Source organism: Artibeus jamaicensis, unplaced genomic scaffold (genome assembly GCF_021234435.1).
Source record: "Artibeus jamaicensis isolate MK-2021 breed Jamaican fruit bat unplaced genomic scaffold, CSHL_Jam_final contig_3113, whole genome shotgun sequence".
Lineage (NCBI taxonomy): Eukaryota > Metazoa > Chordata > Mammalia > Chiroptera > Phyllostomidae > Artibeus > Artibeus jamaicensis.
Genome location: NW_026521719.1, coordinates 2,305,018 through 2,324,191, shown reverse-complemented (window position 1 = coordinate 2,324,191; position 19,174 = coordinate 2,305,018). Strand labels below are relative to the sequence as shown.

Here is a 19,174-nt window from a genome sequence, read left to right as displayed (position 1 = left end):
AATCTATGTGCTTAAAGTTATTAGTTATCTACTCCGGGTATATTTTACTACAGAAAAAATCTTATAATGTGGAAATGACATTTATTTGTAATTTATTTGAATTTTTAGACTTCGGCTGGTGAACACACAATACTGTATATAGATAATGTGTTGTGGAATTGTGCATGTGAAAACTGTATCATTTTGTTAACTAGTGTTACCCCAATAAATTCAATAAAGAGGAAAAAATTGCATCTTTAAAATAAAAACATGTTTTAAAATTGCTTTAACTTTATAGTGAAATTTAGGTTTGCTAAGATAATTTATTCATTTTTCTTTCCTTCTAGGAGTATTTTTATCCAAGATATTTAGGTAAGTTCAGAAGGATTTCATTCATATAATTCTAGGTGTGGGAAGGAACTTAGATACAATCAAGCCCAATCCTTAAGTTGTATATTTCATGCAATACAGTTTAATTAGCCCTGGGAGTAAGATACCATTCTCTATGCAATATTGCTGTCCTTTTATTAAAGTTATGCAGAAAAATTTTAATGGTTCTTTAATTAACATGTGGCATTTTTGACTTTTTAAGTCTTCAATTTCCTGTCTTACAGCCTCACTGGGCTAATGTTAAGTTATATTTAGGTCATGGGTTATCTTTTAATGAAAGGAAAGATCTCTGTACTCTCTGGAGCTTGTGGCACACACACTTATTGAAATTATTAACAGCTTCTCCCTTGGCAACATCATTTCATCATTTCTTGCAGTATCCCTTTTGCACACAATACTGGACTCCCAAGGAGTGAGGTGTGCTTTCCATACTCAAATAGATGAGATGATTTCAACTCAATATCAATTAAAGATAAGAAGATTTGGGTTTGCTTTAAGGAAATATAAAAACATTTTATATTAATATTACTCAGGATAGCTGTAAGCATTCTCCATAATAATGGAGATTGATTTATTCACCTCTTTCTGATGGGATTCTCTGAAGGTCCAGCCCACAAAGTTGTGCTCTCCATCCTTCTTTAGGCTCAAGATATTCCCCATCTGTGCATCTGTCCACCCCACTCTCATCCCAGCCAACTTGAGCTGCAAGCCTTTTAGAAATGAAAAGTTAATCCTCCTTGGAAAAAAAGTAGAAATGTACTCTGATATACATTAATTACTATGCAGCTTAAAATTTGTTAACATAATTTTGTAAATAACTTTCTATTAAACTCTTATTTTTCTTGAAATCTGAGGGTTTAATTACGGTTTAGGGTTTTACTTCTTGTTTGCTTTTGTTTTGTTTCTGAATACCCATGTAAAGAGTCCAGAAACTGTCTTTAGATTGGGTATATCTCTTCCTTTCTTGCTTTCCTAAGGAAGCTTCCATTGAAACAATGGTATGTACTTACCGATATATCTACCTTTCAGAACAGTTAACAAGTAAGAGCCTAAGACCACTGTGTAGAAGACCCTGTTAGAGCCCAGTGCTCTTTTTCTTAGCCCTGAATTGGTTATCCTTTCATTTTTGAGTATCCATGATGCTCTGAATCTTGTTTGTGTGGCACATTCTGGGCTCAGGAGACTCAACAGCAGTGTCTACATTTCATTTCACCCTCTCCTCAACTGTAGGACCTCAGTTCATTGGGGTCTCTCTTTAGAACTCCGTGGCATGTCTCATTTCTGTTCAATGGGCTGCTAGGTAATTTCCAGTTGACTTATTATAATTCTTTTTGTAATTTCCAGTCTGAGATTTCTCCTGCAAGATCTTAACATTATAATTTTTCTATGACTTCTTTATTTCCATTTTATTCTTTCCTTCACTTTCCCTTTCTAGCCACTAATAACAGACTTAAACAGTTTCATTTAAACTTGGAAAGGAGACACTATAAAAATTGTGGAGTGATACTATTTTTGTCTCTGGATATGAAGATGCAACAAGAGTTTCTCTTGTTCCGTTTTCCACTGTTGAAAATGGAAAAGAAATGCTCTTAGTTTACCTTTTCTGTCATTTGATATATATATATTCTGTAGGCCAGATTTTTCTACTTGATAGATACTTATAATTCTGTTTCTAGTAAACCTAACAGTAATTTTACTAATTACCACAGCCCATGCATGAAGTGTCTTACAGTGAGATAAGAACACCCAAGAAGTTTTACCACTAATAACGCATACTTTTTGGACAGTGCTTAGATTTAGAGTTTCAGAGATTCAGAAAGACTTCAGTCTACCCACATCTTCCATTACTGCATTGAAAGCAGATTTTGGACAGAGTTAAGGCTCTGGTTTTCTTTCTTTTTTTAAATTTATTTTTATTTTTATTTTTAGATAGAGGGGACGGGAAGGAGATAGAGAGGGAGAGAAACATCAATGTGTGGTTGCCTCTCATGTGTCCCCCACTGGGGACCTGGTCTGCAACCCAGGCATGTATCCTGGCCAGGAATCGAACTGAGATCCTTTGGTTTGCAGGCCTGTGCTCAATCTACTGAGCTACACCAGCCAGGCAGCTCTGTGTTTTTAAAGTCATGTTCTTTTCCTTAGAAAATAAAATAGATAACTCTACCATCTATATTGACCTTTAAAATATCACCTGATAGAGTGGAGGATTCTATTAGTGGGAGAGGAACTTCTTGGGAAGAATGCTAAATTAGAAGCCTAAATATAAACAGGAGAAATAATTTTCAATTTCTTGTTCTTGCCAAGTTGGTGAATTAGACCAGAGTGCTGACTTCTCTTAAAATCATCTAAGAGAAACAGTAACGTTCTAGGCACTAATAATAACAAAATAAAATAAAAAATACAACAAGAAATATGAGAAACCCATGGGTAGAGTAAAAGCTGGCTTGTTCTAGTATGTGCATGTGGGAATTGGGTGCTCAGTGCTGGGGCACCATTCAGAGGATAGGTAGGAATTTTAAATAATGATCTAAACATTCCAACCAAGTGAAAAAACATTTAAAAGTAAACCCCGAGTAACAAGAAATAAGGAAATAACAAAAATAGGGATAGAGATAATTTAAATGGAAATCAAAAGAGAAATTAACAAAAGCAAAATCTCATTCTTTGAAAAATGTAAGTTAGACTGATCTCTTGTAAGAATAATCAAGGAAAAAGAAGAAAAGGAAAGAAGGAATGCCAGAACAGAGGATAGGATAAAAATGGGAAATACTGTAAACCCCCAGTATAGATGAGATTTGTGATTCTAAAATAGAGATCATCATATTGATAAAATAAAATATACAATATTATAAATAGCTATAAAACTATATTTAGAAACTGGATAAAATGGGTACATTTCTAGAAAATATAAAACATCTTTAATTTTACAGGAAGAAATGGAGAACTTGGTTATACAGATGAGTACTAAATAAGCTAAAACCCCAAAGTCCTCTCCTCTGTAAGCACCCAAATACAGACCCAGATATTATTTAGGGGAGTTCTTCCACATGTAAAGAAATTATTAAAGTTTCTCTTATAAAATTGTCCTGGAAAATAGGAAAAACGGCTATGCTCTGGGCTTATTTGAAAAGACTAGTGTAATTTTGATTCTCTAACCAGATAAGGATAACACAAAAAATACAAATACAATTTCTTTCCACTTATAATTTAATTCTAAATAAAATGATGTCAAATCTTATGTAAAGTATATTAAAATAATACCTCATGGTAAAGTAGGTTTTATTCCAGAAATTCAAGGATGGTTTAACATCAGAAAATCCATTAATATAATTCTCCACATAAATAGTTTATTACTACCTCAGTTCACACAGAAAAAGCAATTGATAAAATTCAACACTTAATTATGATAAAAACTTTCAGCAAACTATGATTATAGAAAAACTTTTTTAAACTAAAGGTTATATAGAGTAACCATATAATTTATCTTCCAGATTTTTCTATTTTGTCCAGGACTAATTCTTTTCCAGATAAATGTCAAGTAAAAAATAAATAGGACTCCCCTGGGTAAATTGATATGGATGGTCATGCTAATGATACAACCAGGAAGGAAGGAGGGAGGGAGGGAGGGAGGGAGGGAGGGAGGAAGGAAGGATAAGAAGGAGAGAGAAGGAGGAAGAATGGAAGGAAAAGAGAAAGGAAGAGAAGGAAGGAAGTAAAAAGAACAAAACCTGTAGTAAGCATTATACTTAATGGATAAACTTTACATACAATCTCTTTTTAATTGAGAACAAGAATAGAAGCACTTTAGGTTTACAGATAATTCAGTAAGGAGAGAAAAATAAGAATTGTATAGATCATGAGGCAAACTATATGTCTATCATTATATATTTGTAATCAATATGATGATATACCAGAAAAAGTATCCATAGACAGAGTATTAGAGCACATAAAAGATGTTAGATAGTTGTAAGTCTACCCCATAAAAATTCAGCAGTAGTTCTTTACATAGTAGTCCCCTAGAAAATAAAAAGTTGACACCATTCACGACAGCAGCAAATCTCATAGAATATCTAGAAATATCTTAAGTATATGTAAGACCTCTGTAGGGTAAACTTTAAAAGTCAAACTAAGGGTATAGAAGATGAACTGAAATTATAGAAAGATATTTCATGCTTCTGAACTGAGTGATGCTATAAAGAGATCAAGTAACCTATATATTTGGGAGCAATCGTTTTTAAAATTCCAGCTGGATTTTTAAAAATAATTCTGTATGTAAATCAGGGAATAAAAGCCTACACATGCCTAAATTAATCTTAAAATTGGCAAGGAGGAGACACCTCATCAAATATAAATAATACAAAGCTGTAGAGAGAAAACAACTTGCTTTTGTCAGAGGAACATGTACATTAATGAATGTAACAGTGCAGAGACAGACCCCTCTCTATTTGCCAACCTAATATTTCATAAAGATCATATCACATATCACTTCGAATTGTGTAGAAGATCATGTGGGGAAGACAGGCTAACTATAATCAGAAAAATAAATCTGTGTTCCTACCACCAAATATAAAGATGGGTGGTAGATGAAATAAAGACACAAATGTTAAAACTATGAAATTAAACAAAACTGTGTGAGAATATTTTCACTATCAATGGCACAGAACAAAAAACTTCAAATGCAAAAACCATAATGCCAAATAATTGATAGATTTGATTACAACAAAATTAAGAACTTCTCTTAAAAGACAGGCATAAAAATAAAGTTAAGAGACAGATAAGTGGCCCTGGCTGGTGTGGCTGAGTTGTACCCTACACCAGCTGAGCTCGGATGGAGCATTGTCCCCTACATCAGAAGGTTGGGGGTTCAATTCCAGTTAGAGCACATTCCTAGGATGTGGGTTCAGTTCTTTAAGGGGCACATATGTGAGGCAACCAATTGATGTTTCTATCTTACATGGATGTTTTTCTCTGTCCTCCCTTCTTCTCTCTCAAAAAACAGTAAAATTTAAGAAGGAGACAGATGAGAGGATGAGTCGATATTTATAAATATTTTTAAATTTCTGCAAACTCACAAGAATAAATAAGTGCCAAAAGAAAAGTGGTTACAAAGTAATAAAATAGTCAAAGGAGGAAACTCAAAATATTTTTAAATGACATGAAGTTATGCTCCATCTCACTGGAAATCAGAAAAACAAAGGGCTGTCACTTTACTGCCTATTCTGCAACAATTAGAAAGCCAGGATATGGAAATTCTTTTTATTTTATCTTTTCCTGAGGACATGCTGACTTATCTTAGAGAGAGGGAGAGACATCAGTGCAAGAGAGAAACACTGGCTGGTTGCCTCTCACAGGCAAGTGAGAAACATTGATTAATTGCCTCTTGTACTCAATCCAACTGGGGACTGAACCCTGAACCTAAGTATGTGCTCTGACTGTGAACCCATGACCTTTTGGCTAATGAGACAATGCTTCAGCCAACTGAGCCACACTGGCTAGGGCAGGATATAGAAATTCATATGCACTGCTTGAGAGAATGCACTTAGCCACTAAGTTTATGCCTATTGAAAAATGCTACAATTCCAAAAACTCATCGGAACCTATTCCAAAGAAATTGTTTATGAGTGTAATAATGAGACATGCATGAAAATATCTATTGCAGGGCTACTTTTAGAGAGGTAGGAAATTGAAAGCAATCTTAGTATTGCAGGTAGAGAGGATTTTTTAAATGGTGATTGCATGCTATGAGTAATGTTTATCAGTTAGAAGCAGTAAATTACATGTTGCAGCATGAATAGGTCATAAAAATACAATTCTAAATAAGGAATGTCAGAGAACATGATTTATAGTACACAACCATTTACAGAAATGAAAATTCAGGGACATAAAATTATAAATACATGTTTTATAAGAACATATACAAATAAAAATATGTATTAATTCATTAGAATGGTTGCATAAGAGGTAAGTGGGAATGAAATGGAGATAAAAAGACGTATTTTTTTAAAAGCAGCAAGCAATAGGCTTTACAGAAACAAATAATAGTAATGTATCATCAAGAGAGGAGTACGAATAACTCAGTCTTCCACTTCTGAAATTAAAATAAGCAAACATTTAGACTTTTGTGTAATGGTACCTTCTATCATTGAAAAAGAAAGGGCTGCACGATGGTGGCAAAAGTTACCAAGACTCACCTCCTCTCACGCGAAAATTACAGCTAAAATATAGAACAACCATCACCCACAACTGGCAGGAATCGAGTTGAATGGAAATATGACAACTATGGAATTTTAAGAAACCAAATCCATCCAGATTGGTAGGAGGGGCAGATCATGGAATGGGATAGTATCACATCCATGAGTGGTGGATAAAAATTCGGGAGGGATATTTGGGAGTGAGGACTCTCAGCCCCTCACCAGACCCTCCAGGCCAGGGTTCTGGTACAAGTAAGATAAGTCTCCATAACTTCTGGCTGCTAAAATCCATGGGGATTGAGTCAGTGGAAGAAACTCCTGGAGTCCCAAAAGTTCCCCTAAAAGAACCCACATGTGAACTTACATAGACACACTGCCTGTGAGCTCAAGTACCACTGGGTAGCAGCTTGAAAGGCACTAGTGACAAAGGCAGGGACTGAAGTGTCTGGCATCAAGGCAGGAGATGGGGAAAGCTTTCTCCTGGACAGAAAGGCAGACAGAGGCCATTGTCCGTTTTCTGAGCCCTCCCCCCATGGAGCCACAGAGCCTGCAGATGGGTACCATATCTGAGACTCCATCAACCTGGCTAATACTGTCTGCCTGACCCTAGAGATCCCTTGAGACTCTCTCCCACCCAATGTACAGGGCCATCCAAACTGTTAACTGTGACTTTTCCATATGAGTGGCTGGAAAAGTCACAGTTAATAGTTGGCTCATGTTTCAGAACTTCCTAAATAATATCAAACTGGCAACAACTAAGTGGCCCCAGGCCAAGTACTAACAGCAGCCAGCTTAGATTCACAGCTTGGCTTCTGCTGTCAATCTCCAAGCCCATCACAAGTAGCAGCCATCTCAGATTGCTTTGTAGCCCATGCAGGTTGGCCACAGACAGAACGCAGGTGGGGGATGACCTTGGCCTGCCCCACCCAGGAAACCCTAGAGCCTGCTCACCCACTGGACAGCTACAGACCACGTGGGAGCACCCTGCCTTTGCACAGCTGATCCTCCATGGAAGGTAGAGTTTTGTGGTCAGTGGTCACAGCCTGTAGCTGACTGGCCTGGGTAAATCCCTCCATTTACCTGCCAACAGCAATCAAGCCTCAATTACAAGAGGAGGGTGTACTCAGCCCACATGAAGGATGTACCCTGAGGAACCAGCTTGAGTGATAGGGGAGGTTGTGCCACTGGACCCTGCAGGACACCTGGTACATTAGGCCATGCTACCAAGGAGGGTGGTCATAACAGCTCTACCTGTTATATAGAAACAAACCTAAGGAGGCTGTCACAATGAAGAGACAAAGAAACATGGCCCAAATGAGAGAAAATGTCAAAACTCCAGAAAAAAAGCACTAAACAAAATGGAGATAAGCAATCTACCAGATGTAGAGTTCAAAACACTAGTTATAAGGATGTTCAAGGAACTTAGTTAGGATCTTAACAGCATAAAAAAGATCCAGGCATAAGCCAAGGACATACTAATTGGAATAAAAAATGATGTCCAGGGAAACAACAGTAGAATAGATGAAGCCAAGAATCAAATCAATGATTTGGAACATAAGGAAGAAAAAAACCAATCAGAACCACAAGAAAAAAAATCCAAAAAAGTGGGAGTAATGTGAGCAGTGTGTGGGAAAACTTCAAGAATTCCTGCATTTGCATCATAGGTGTTCTAGAAGGAGAAGAGAGAGCAAGAAATTCGAACTTTATTTTAAAAAGTAATGAAAGAAAACTTCCCCAATTTGGTGAAGGAAATAGACACATAAGTCCAGGAAGCACAGAGAGTCCCACACAATATGGATGCAAGGAGGCCCACTTTAAGACACATCATAATTAAAATGCCAAAGTTTAAGATAATGGGAGAATATTAAAGGCAGCAAGAGAAAAGCAGTTAGTTACTTACAGGGGAGTTCCCATAAGACTGTCAGCTGATTTCTCAAAAGAAACTTTGCAGGCTAGAAGGGATTAGCAAGAAATATTCAAAGTGATGAAACCGGACCTACGGCCAAGATTGCTCTACCCAGCTAACTATCATTTAGAATTGAAGGGCAGATAAAGAGCTTCCCAGATAAAAAAAACAAAGTTCATCACCAAACCATTATTATATGAAATGTTTAAAGGACTTACTGAAGAGAAGATCAAGACTATGCACAAAAAATGGCAATAAATACATATCTATCAACAATCGAATCTAAAAAACAAAGTAATCAAACAAGAACAGCAGAGACAGAATCATGGATATAAAGAGCATATTGATGGTTGCCAGATGGGAGAGGGGTATGGGGGAATGGGTGAAGAGGTGAGAGGATTCAGAAGTACAAATAGGTAGCTACAGAATAGCCCTGAGGATGTGAAGTACGGTGTAGGAAGTGAGTAACCAAAGAGCTTGCCTGCGTGACTCAGGGACATAAACAATAGTTTGGGGTTGATGCATATTTCACTTAGCATAATGTTCTCCAAGTCCAACCATACATACTATTGCAAAGAGTAAAATTTTCTCCTTTATTATAGCCAAAGAGCATTCCACTGCGTAAATGTCCCATAGTTGTTTTATTCCCTCATGTATTGATGACTACTTGGGCTGTTTCCATATCTTGGTGATTGTAAATAATGCTGCAGTGAACATAGGGATGCTTATGTTCTTTGAATTAGTGTTCTGGGTTTCTTTGGATTTATTCCCAAAAGCGGGATTGCTAGGTCAAAAGGCAGATCCATTTTTAATTTTTTGAGGTATCTCCACACTGCTTTCCATAGTGGCTGCACCAGTCTGCATTCCCACCAACAGTGCAGAAGGGTTCCCCTTACTCCACATCCTTGCCAGCACTGTTGTTTGTTGATTTATTGATGATAGCCATCCTGACAGGTGTGAGATGATATCTTTTTGTGGTTTTAACTTGAGTTTCTCTGATAATTAGTGACACTAGGCATCTTTTTATATATCCATTGGCCATCTGTATGTCCTTTTTGGAGAAGTGTCTATTCAGGTCCTTTGCCCATTGTTTAATTGGGTTTTTTGTTTTTTTCTTAATTACTTTAAAGACTGTAAGTATTTTTCTCTATTATTTCAATTGTTATTTCTGCCAGATTGCCATATCTAATTTCATAGGGTTGGAGTGAGGAATAAACTGAAGACAGTAAACCTGCTTTGCTTTGTAATATAGAGGCATTATGCAAATATTATGTTAGTCTCTATGCAACATTGGGAGAATTGGAAGTTGTCTACAGCAACCAGAAACACTACTTCTATTGATTTAATTACAGGCATTTTAAAAGTCAGTCTCTGGTCTACAGATTTGAGGATAAATGTATGTCTCTGCTACAGAATTAAGAACATAGATTTGTGACAATAAATTTCTTTTCCAATTCAAGATCTTTTTCACTTCTGGCTTTAAGATTCTTCTCCAAAGAGAAGCTTCCATAAACCTGTTTTTCAACATTTCTTATTTTTGCAATCTTGTTTTTGAATGCTGAATCCTGTAAATCCAGAGGATCATAATTGCTGCCATGATTTCAGATCAAGTAGGCATGGCTACTCTAACAAAATTACATTTGTTTGTATTTACAGATTGTCTTGGCTCTTTCCGAGCTGGATTATTCACTGCTGCACGTCAGTCAAGTAATGCTTACACTGACCTAAGGAGCTGTGTCAATGGTAACCATCACTGCAATCAATTTAAAAACGAAACCTAACAAAAACCTGCCTGTAAAGCACACCCATGAAAATACAATGTTTAAAAATTAACAAATGAACCCTTGAAGATTATGCCCTAAAAGGAGTTATTCTCAAAATGTATTTAAAAATGTTTTTTGTATAGAAATGCTGCTGTTTTAGGCAAAATGAATTTCCACCTGATGTTTAAATTGAACAGTGTGCCTTGTTTACTGAGCTTTAGACCACTGACATCAGAATTTTATTCCCAACAGTGGTATTTTGGCTGTTGTTAAATAATCATGTAGTATGACCAAATGTTGTAGTTGAATAACAGATCAAAGTAGAGCCAAGTTTATTCTTCTGACTTTTGGTATCAAGAAGATAAATGTAGAAAGTGTTATGGTACCAACTTAGTCTTCTCCCCTGAAGTTCACATACGGTATAGTACTTTATCTGTCTCTGATCCACCAATTTCCTGAGAGCCAGACAGAAAAAGGTGAAATTGCAAGATATAAATTGGGTTGTTCACTGTGAATGTTTTATGTGCAGTATTGGCAATATCTAGGTATTTGTCTGTGTTTTCTCTAATTGAAAGTTAGTTTTACTTACATAAGTAAAACTGCACACATATATTTAATTCACACTTAACCTTTTTTCAATTTAGCAAAAGACAGGGAAATAATTTGATAACAATTCCCTGATTAGCTTTTCTATCATTTTAACTAATACCTAATTTATTACTACTTTTCAAAATCTGTGAATTTATAAGAATATTTTTTGAAAAATTCAGTAATTAAGTTTTAGCTAGGTTAAGAAAATTTTTTTCTTTGCAAGTAACAAATTTTTTTTTAGCTAACTTAAGCAGAGGGGGCCACAAATGAGTAAAGAAACAAATGGGCATATCATTTAAGATAGGCATAAAGTGCTCTAACATTTTATGATGATTATGCTCCGCTACCTGTTGTTTAATGTCCGAACACCACTGTTTCATGTATTTTGACCAGAGTTCTATGTAGTTAAGGCAGGGAGATAAATCTGGCTCCTGTTACTCCATTTTAGCCTACATTGGAAGTCCACATTTCTTTTCTTACTGATATTGAGAGTACTTTTGTTCTGCATATCTCATAGAATTGGTTTGAGAGTCAAATAAGGTAATATATATATATGAAAAAAATCAAATTTCAGTTATAAAATATGGTACATATTTACAAATATAAAGGTATTTTCCCTTTGAAAATAATAAAGATTTGTCTCTTGGATTCACTGCTCTATGAAGAAGTATTATCTGAAGGAAGGACTTACAATGTGGGGGGTTTATTATAGATTTTATATACAAGATTTTTATTAAAGAGCATATAATTTGATCTCACCGTGGCATATGGTAAAGACTAAATAGATGTCTATTTCCTTTAGCCATTCCAGACCAGTGTGAGCCTCTGCCATGCAATGAAGATGGATATGTGAGCTGCAAAGATGGCAGAGCTGCATTCACTTGCATTTGTAAATCGGGTTGGCAAGGACAGAGGTGTGAATTTGGTATGTGTAATAATAAACCCCTCCGGCTTATCTGGGCTGACCTCCTGAAAACTTTTCTGAAGGCTTTATCACTTTAAAAGTAATTTATTTTCCCCTTTTCAGATATAAATGAATGCAGAAATCTCTTGAATACAAATGGAGGTTGTAGTCAGATTTGTAATAATACACCTGGAAGTTACCACTGTTCCTGTAAAACTGGTTTTGTTCTACTTTCAAATAAAAAGGACTGCAAAGGTAAGAGCAAGAGGGTAGAATAAGAAGGTATTTACCATGTGAGAGTAAAATTCAGTTAAAGAAAGTTCCACAGGAAATTCTTGTAAAACTCTCTGGTTGTAAGCTGTTATAATAAATGCACATTATTATCCACTTGAAGCCTTGTGATATTATGGGACTGCCTTTTAGTTTATTATTTATAGGGAATTTTATCATTTATATTTTATTTTTTTCTTATTGTAGTTTGTTATTTGTAGAGTATTGTTTTCTTGTTGTGTGTATATGTGTGTATACACATGTGATCATGTTTTAATAAAGAATTTCATTATGTGGTGACAAAGTGAAGGTTCAGTGCAAGTCCTTGCATGTACTACAGTGTGTGAAAAATGGTTGTTTATCGTTCCTTTTCAGACACTATCCCATTATTTCCTTTAGTCCAATAAGATAAACAACTATACAAAGAAATTTAGCACAATCCTTAGTAACTTCTTTTATTGTGTTTTATATTTTCTTGTCAATACCTTTCTAATTTCCAATATAAAGCTTTCCTCTTGCACCTCATTTCTGGTTGTGGTTTTGGAAGAATGAAGAACTGATTTTCTTTCTTTTTATACATATAAGAGCACATTATTGTTCATAAGTCTTAATTTTTTTAATTTCAGACTTAAATAATTCCTGTCAATTTAGCTTTTTTTTATCAGTAATTTTGCTAGTTTATTTCATTTTTCTATGCTTCTCTTTTCCCAAGTTTTGACGTTTTTCTTTCTGCATAATGTCTTTTCTGTCAGGCTGTTTTAATTGCCATAACTAAATGTTTAGGTGTAAGTGGTAGGTGTGTGGATGGCTAAAAATGAAGTTTTCCTGCCTGAATTTAAATTTTGTGTGTGGAAACTAGAAGTGAGTCTTCCTTCTTCCCTTTCCTTCCTTCCTCTCTTCTTCCCTCCCTGCCACTTCTCTTTCTTTTCTTCCTTCCCTCCTTCCTTGTTCCTCCCTCCCTCCCTGTCTTCTTTTTCTTCTCCTTCTCCCTCATTTGCTCCTTCTCTTCCTCCTTCTCCTCATCCTCATCCTGTTCTTCTTGCCACAAGGTTAAAAAATAGTAAATTAAAATGTAAAGTTTTCTCGTTCGACTTCGTGCTTATCTACTTTGGTAAATCCACCCAATTAAATAGTCAAGGAGTGGTCTGTCCCTCACTACACTGTAGTTATGTTCAGTATAGTGTAATTTAGTCTAATATTATTTAAAGCACATTTAAATGACTAAAGTGAACTGTATTAACTAACAATTTCTTCTAAACACATACCTAATTTGTGACCATATATCTTTCTTGGTTGCCTTTTTGAAAGTCTGTTTCAGGTTAGAAATTTAGAACACCAATGTTATTAGAACACTGCTTAGAGAAAAGCAGCAGAATGCAGGATACCATGTACGCCACAGACAAATAATACCCACTCATATGTCTATACTTAAAACCTGAATTAGTCTATCCTGAAGAGCTCATGATTTATATTTTTAATTAAAAGGCACTTAATCCTTATATACTGAATTTATGCATGCGTATGTAAATTATTACAAAAAGTACCCACAAATAAGAATGTCCCCGATGACTAGAACCTATGGTCTTCATTTGCATAGCTTTTTATCCATAGCAGCTAAAGAATACAGCACAGAACTATTAGAAGAATATGTATACAGCTGTTATAGTAAGGCCTTTGTCAACATGTGAATATGCTTGGATCAAGTTGCCAGTAAATGTCTAAAAATTCAAGAGTAAAACTTTTCATCAGTCATTTGATGTCAGTGTAGAGTCGTAAAAGCAATGTGCTGTAACCTGAACTCATATGACTTAAATAATTCCTTGCAGTCTTTCTCAGACCAAATAATTTAGGCATATGTTTTTATTTTCTTTTAAGATTTGACGTAACTGTAGATTCACATGCTGTTGTAAGAAATAATAAAAAGAGATTCCATATACCCTTTACCCAGTTTTTCCCAATGGTAACATTTTACAAAACTATAGAACATGATCATCTCCAGGATACTGACACTGATACAGTCAAAATACAGACAAATTCCCTTACCACAAGGGATTGATTCTACTATTTTTGTGCATGTCACTCTCAATAGGGTAGTTTCTGAAATTTTGGCTATTATTCTGTTGAAAAATTGAACTCTCAACTTTTTAGAGAAGAAAATGCATTTTTTCAATCTAACTTGACTTTCTTCAGAGAGTACAAACGAGGAAAGTTTACTTATAATTAGAAATCCATTTAACTATTTCTGTCATTTGTTTTTATTTTTTTCACAGGTGTTTATCTAGTAACTAATTGCAATCAATATTTTGTCTCCTTCTCCACTATATAATATAGTAAATGCATCTGAAATTTCAGGAATATGAATTTAGCACTAAAATTTGTATTGGATTAATTGCAGATTCATAAATACTTTAAGACCTTATTCAATCTCATTTTATTTGTATTTTTAATTTTTATTCTATTACAGTTTTCCCAATTTTCCCCCTTTTCTCTCCTCTGCCAAATCCAACCTCCCAACACCTACTCCCTAGTCACCAATCTCATTTTAAGTTTGAATCATTCTTGAATATTTCAGGCAATAATAATGGTATGCAGATTTAGCCATTGTCCATTTTCAAGGAAAAAAAACATAAGACTGATAAGCTGGCTCATTTTTATTTTTTATATTTGTGATAACACAAAGAATATACTTTTAAGACCATAATTCAGTAATGTATATTTAGGAATACATATTAAGAATATGGTGTATCCCTTATCCTATTTACTTTCTTACTGTAACCTGGTAGATAAGACAATAACTAAAGTCCTGTTTTTCTTTTATATAACCACACAGGAACATTGCAAACATCAGTCAGATTGCTTGCATTTGCATAAAGATATACTTAGTGAACTAAAATATGGTATTAGATTTAATATTTTGTTATTCCCAGGCCACTCTGTTGTCTTATTTCATATTAAACCAGGTCCAGGAAACACAGATCAACATATGAGAAAAATGTTCTCTAACATATTGGTTTAATTTACAGATGTGGATGAATGCTCTGTGAAGCCTGGCATTTGTGGCACAGCTGTGTGCAAGAACTTCCCAGGAGACTTTGAATGTGAATGTGCTGAAGGTTACAGATACAATCCCACATCAAAGTCTTGTGAAGGTAGACTTATGGTGGTGTCATTGTTGATGGTGGAGAGAGTGGGTTGGAACGCTGATTTGATGTTAGAAGTGTTGGTTCTGTTTGACACCAACAATCAGATTTTCTATGATGGTAAAATCCATCTTATAGTTTGGTCAGTTGAGTAATCAATCATTGGCTTCCGTCCAGAGTAAAAGTATATGTAAGACACATGATTATTAGGTTTAGTGTTACGTGCCCTGATTGGTTGTCTAAGCTAAATAATGGATTGGAGACCTCACACGTATGAGAAAAGCAAAATACACGTATTTTCACATCATTTAAATAATATTCAAGGGTAAAAAAATTTCAAGCTGGAAGGAATAACACACATATACAAAAAGGCAAGTTTAAAAATGGAGACAACTATACTTGAACAACAATAAAAAATGTGGGATAAAAAAAAAAATTATGTGGGCATTACCTACAACAAGGTTGGCTAGAAACCCTTAATTTTATACCAACTATGATTTTCTGTGTGCGAAATAGGAAATAACAACATTCTATTATAATTAAATACATATAAAAGACAAATAAAAGTATAACCAAATGATAATGGCTCTAGAAATGAGAGAAGCACAGATTAGTACTGTCAGCACCTGTGGATGAGGGTGGACGCCCTTGGACTTGGTATTATTTTATTTGGCTGCAGTGGTGCTGTGCGTGTGCCTCAGGCAGCTTGGATGTACCTGTCAGGGCATTATTTTTTTTCATCATGAATATATACAAATTATCTCATTTCTTCTTTTAAATTTTTAAAATTTCAAAATGAATTTAATACTATGACTAAACCAATAAAATAAATAGTAATTTTTCTATTGTGGCAAACTATATATGAGATATAATGTGGCTGTTTAACCATTTTTATGTGTACAGTTTAGTGGCATTAATTATATTTTACATAGTCATGTAACCATTACCATTATCTGTTCTAAAAGTTTTTACCATCCCAAACTGAACTCTGTAACCATTAGCAGTAATTGCTCTTTCTCCCTCTTCCAAACCCAGTTCATCTCTAACCTACTTCCTGTCTCCGTGAATTTGCCTAACTTAATAATAATTTTAGAATACAGTCTTTCAATTATATATACTCCTCTTGAGATTTTGAGGCCTCACCTCTTCACACACTCACCAGAACCCCCCCCCCAACACACCATTTCTACTCTCCCACCACTCCAGATAGAAATTACTGTGGTAAACCCTAGGCATTTGTAGATGGACCATTAGCCAACTTTATCATTGATGTTATAGTTCTTTTCAGTGAATGACAGATTAAAAATGATTTACAGGACATCATATTTTATTACTTTAATTATATAACATTACCTTTTAATGGTATTGAGGGTTCACTAATTTTGAGTTTCTATTTTAAAGCATTTTGTGTTATATAGCACTTATGAATTTGGGAATTTTCAAAGATCTCATTGGGTGTGTTCATCGAAAAAGGTTAGGAGCTCTGAAGTGGACTTTAGCAGAAGCTTTATTATTACAAATTTTCAAGGCTGATTTTTCTCAAAATATGGAGTGAGAACAGGGACCACATAGATTTCACAATATGGGAGATAATGTAACACAGAGAGATTTTCGGTTTTGTTATTTTATTAAAGATAAGGAAAAAGGTATATCCTTAAATTTATTGCCGCCATTAATCATTGCATTATGAACAGTTAAATGGTTTTGATATTGTCATTTAATCTTCAAGTACATTGCCTTTCAGTTAAAAGGAATCTTTTCTTCCCCTTCTTCCTTTCCTCCTCCCCCCTCCTCTCCTCTCTCCCTTCCCTTTCTTTTCTTTGAAGAAAAGAATTGTGCGGTTGTCTCAGTGGAATGATATCAGAAATGACAACTAACTTGAGGTTCAGTCCTTTTTCCTTCAAACTCACACTCAGAAAATTAGCAAACTTACTATATTTTTGTTAACTGTTAATGGAATTTTTACATTAAATTTGTGGTTTTGAGTTTATAAATACATAGGAATTACACTTGTGGCTCACTTAAATTTTCATGCCAAGTGTTTAAATGTAATTTGATGTAGAGATCTTCTTCACTAAGGATCTGTTATCACTGATATCTCAGACTAAAATCAGAATATTCCTTCTACCGCATTGAGCGTTTAGGAGATACTAAGACTTACATTCTCTTTTACTCCAGATGTGGATGAATGCTCTGACAACGTGTGTGCTCAACTTTGTGTCAATTACCCTGGAGGTTATTCTTGTTACTGTGATGGGAAGAAAGGATTCAAGCTTGCCCACGATCAGAGGAACTGTGAGGTAACATTTTGCAATGCTAAACATCCCATCTCTTTTCTAAAAGAAGAGTCCAGGCACACTTTCCAGAAAAATACAGGTGTTCTACAATTACTACTATACTTCCATTTACACGGAGAGTCACAATCTATTTACTAATTGTGGTCATGTAAAGTCATAAACAAGTGGGAATAATTATTACCTAAATAAGAAGAAAAGCTGCAGGGTCACAGTTCAGAGAGGCTCATATGTATGGCACGTACATTTACACAATACAAAATATATGTGCTGATTTCAGAAACTTAAGGAAAGCTGAAGTTTATACTTTGTGAGGAAAAAAATCTTGCATTAAAACTTTAGTGAAAATGTTTCTCAGTGTCTACTTTTCTTTATTCACCATTCTGATCACAAGTTTGATCACACCCTAGGCATGTTAGTACCTGCAAGAGTGTTCATAAAATCTCGGGTGGAAACGACTCTGTCAGACTAGAACACTGAGTGGGGTTTGTGTATATCAGAAATTTTAGAGACTAATTTTGTTCATCTGTATTTATTGAACTTGCTTTCAGTTACTGAGATTTAACACATAATTCACCCAGAAATTGAATGTTAGGGGTAGGTTCTAGTTTTCCCTTTATTCAAATAAATAGATCAACCTCTGAGGCTATTTTTTTTTCTGAATAAGGATCATATGTTTGTGATTCTTAGTGTGGTTCTTGTATCTCTTACTTTTACAAGTGAAGGTGAAATTTTATATGATTATGAGGCAAACAGTAAAAAGACAAAATCCTTAATAACAATTTAATAGTGTGTATACACATGCCTCTTTATAATCAAGACAGTGCTGTATTATGTCTCCCAAAATGTGACATTCAGTTTTTCCTACCTACTTGGTAGAGGGTGGTGAGATGAGATAGTTGGCCTGTGTACTAACTTTGGAAGTACTTACTTGGAAGTGCCATGCTGTCTGAACATTTAGATTGTAATTAACTGTTATAATTTGAATATTTATTGTAGTTACAGATCACCATCTACCTCTGAGTAGGTTTATTAAAGTTGTAAGAGGAGATGAAATGTTATTTTTGGACCTAAATTTAATATAGTGCTATGTACACAATTCCTTCCAAAATAGCCATATATATGCCTAAGAATTTATGTCTAAAAGACTTTACATTTTAATGTTTATTTTTATTTTTCAGAAGAAAGTACTTGATTTCAGGTTTAATGACTAAATCACTTTTTTGGTATCTTCATTGGAGACTACGGTGATACCTTATTTATATTTATTCCATCTAAGTGTTTCAATATTCCCATTCCCATCTGGTTAGCACAATTTTTGCTCAGAAATTTTTTGCTTACTAATAAATGAGTGAACAAATGAGGTACTGTTTATTGGTACATTAATTTTCTCACCTATTTATGACTCCAAATAAAAATAATTTTCAAGAATAATTTGTGGAAGGTCTGATACCTGTATCAGTGAAATGAGGTGTTACATATTGTTACTAGAGAAAAAAGTTTGTATTTCAGATTGTAATATACAAAGGTAATATTAAAGACAAAAATATGAAGCCGGACACATTCAGCAAGATTTTAAAACACACATATGCTCTGAGATTATACTGATGGACTCCACAGGAAAGTAAAAGATAGGGCTTTGTTATTACCAAGATATTTTAAAATTTTAATATTTTTATATTAAATATTTTATATTAAAAATTTTAATATTTTAAATTTTAGTGTATCATAGAGGACGCATTTGAC

At 34.6% G+C, this 19,174-nt stretch overlaps 1 protein-coding gene across 1 annotated transcript in view; it reads left to right on the top strand.

Annotated features, from left to right (window-relative positions):
• PROS1 (protein S) overlaps positions 1-19,174 on the top strand; it is a 65,700-nt gene that overhangs the window by 20,295 nt on the left and 26,231 nt on the right. The window contains exons 3-8 of the mRNA XM_037152356.2: positions 327-351; positions 10,123-10,209; positions 11,623-11,745; positions 11,848-11,979; positions 15,018-15,143; positions 17,313-17,434. Coding sequence (XP_037008251.2) covers positions 327-351; positions 10,123-10,209; positions 11,623-11,745; positions 11,848-11,979; positions 15,018-15,143; positions 17,313-17,434 — 615 coding nt within the window. The remainder of the gene's footprint in view (positions 1-326; positions 352-10,122; positions 10,210-11,622; positions 11,746-11,847; positions 11,980-15,017; positions 15,144-17,312; positions 17,435-19,174) is intronic.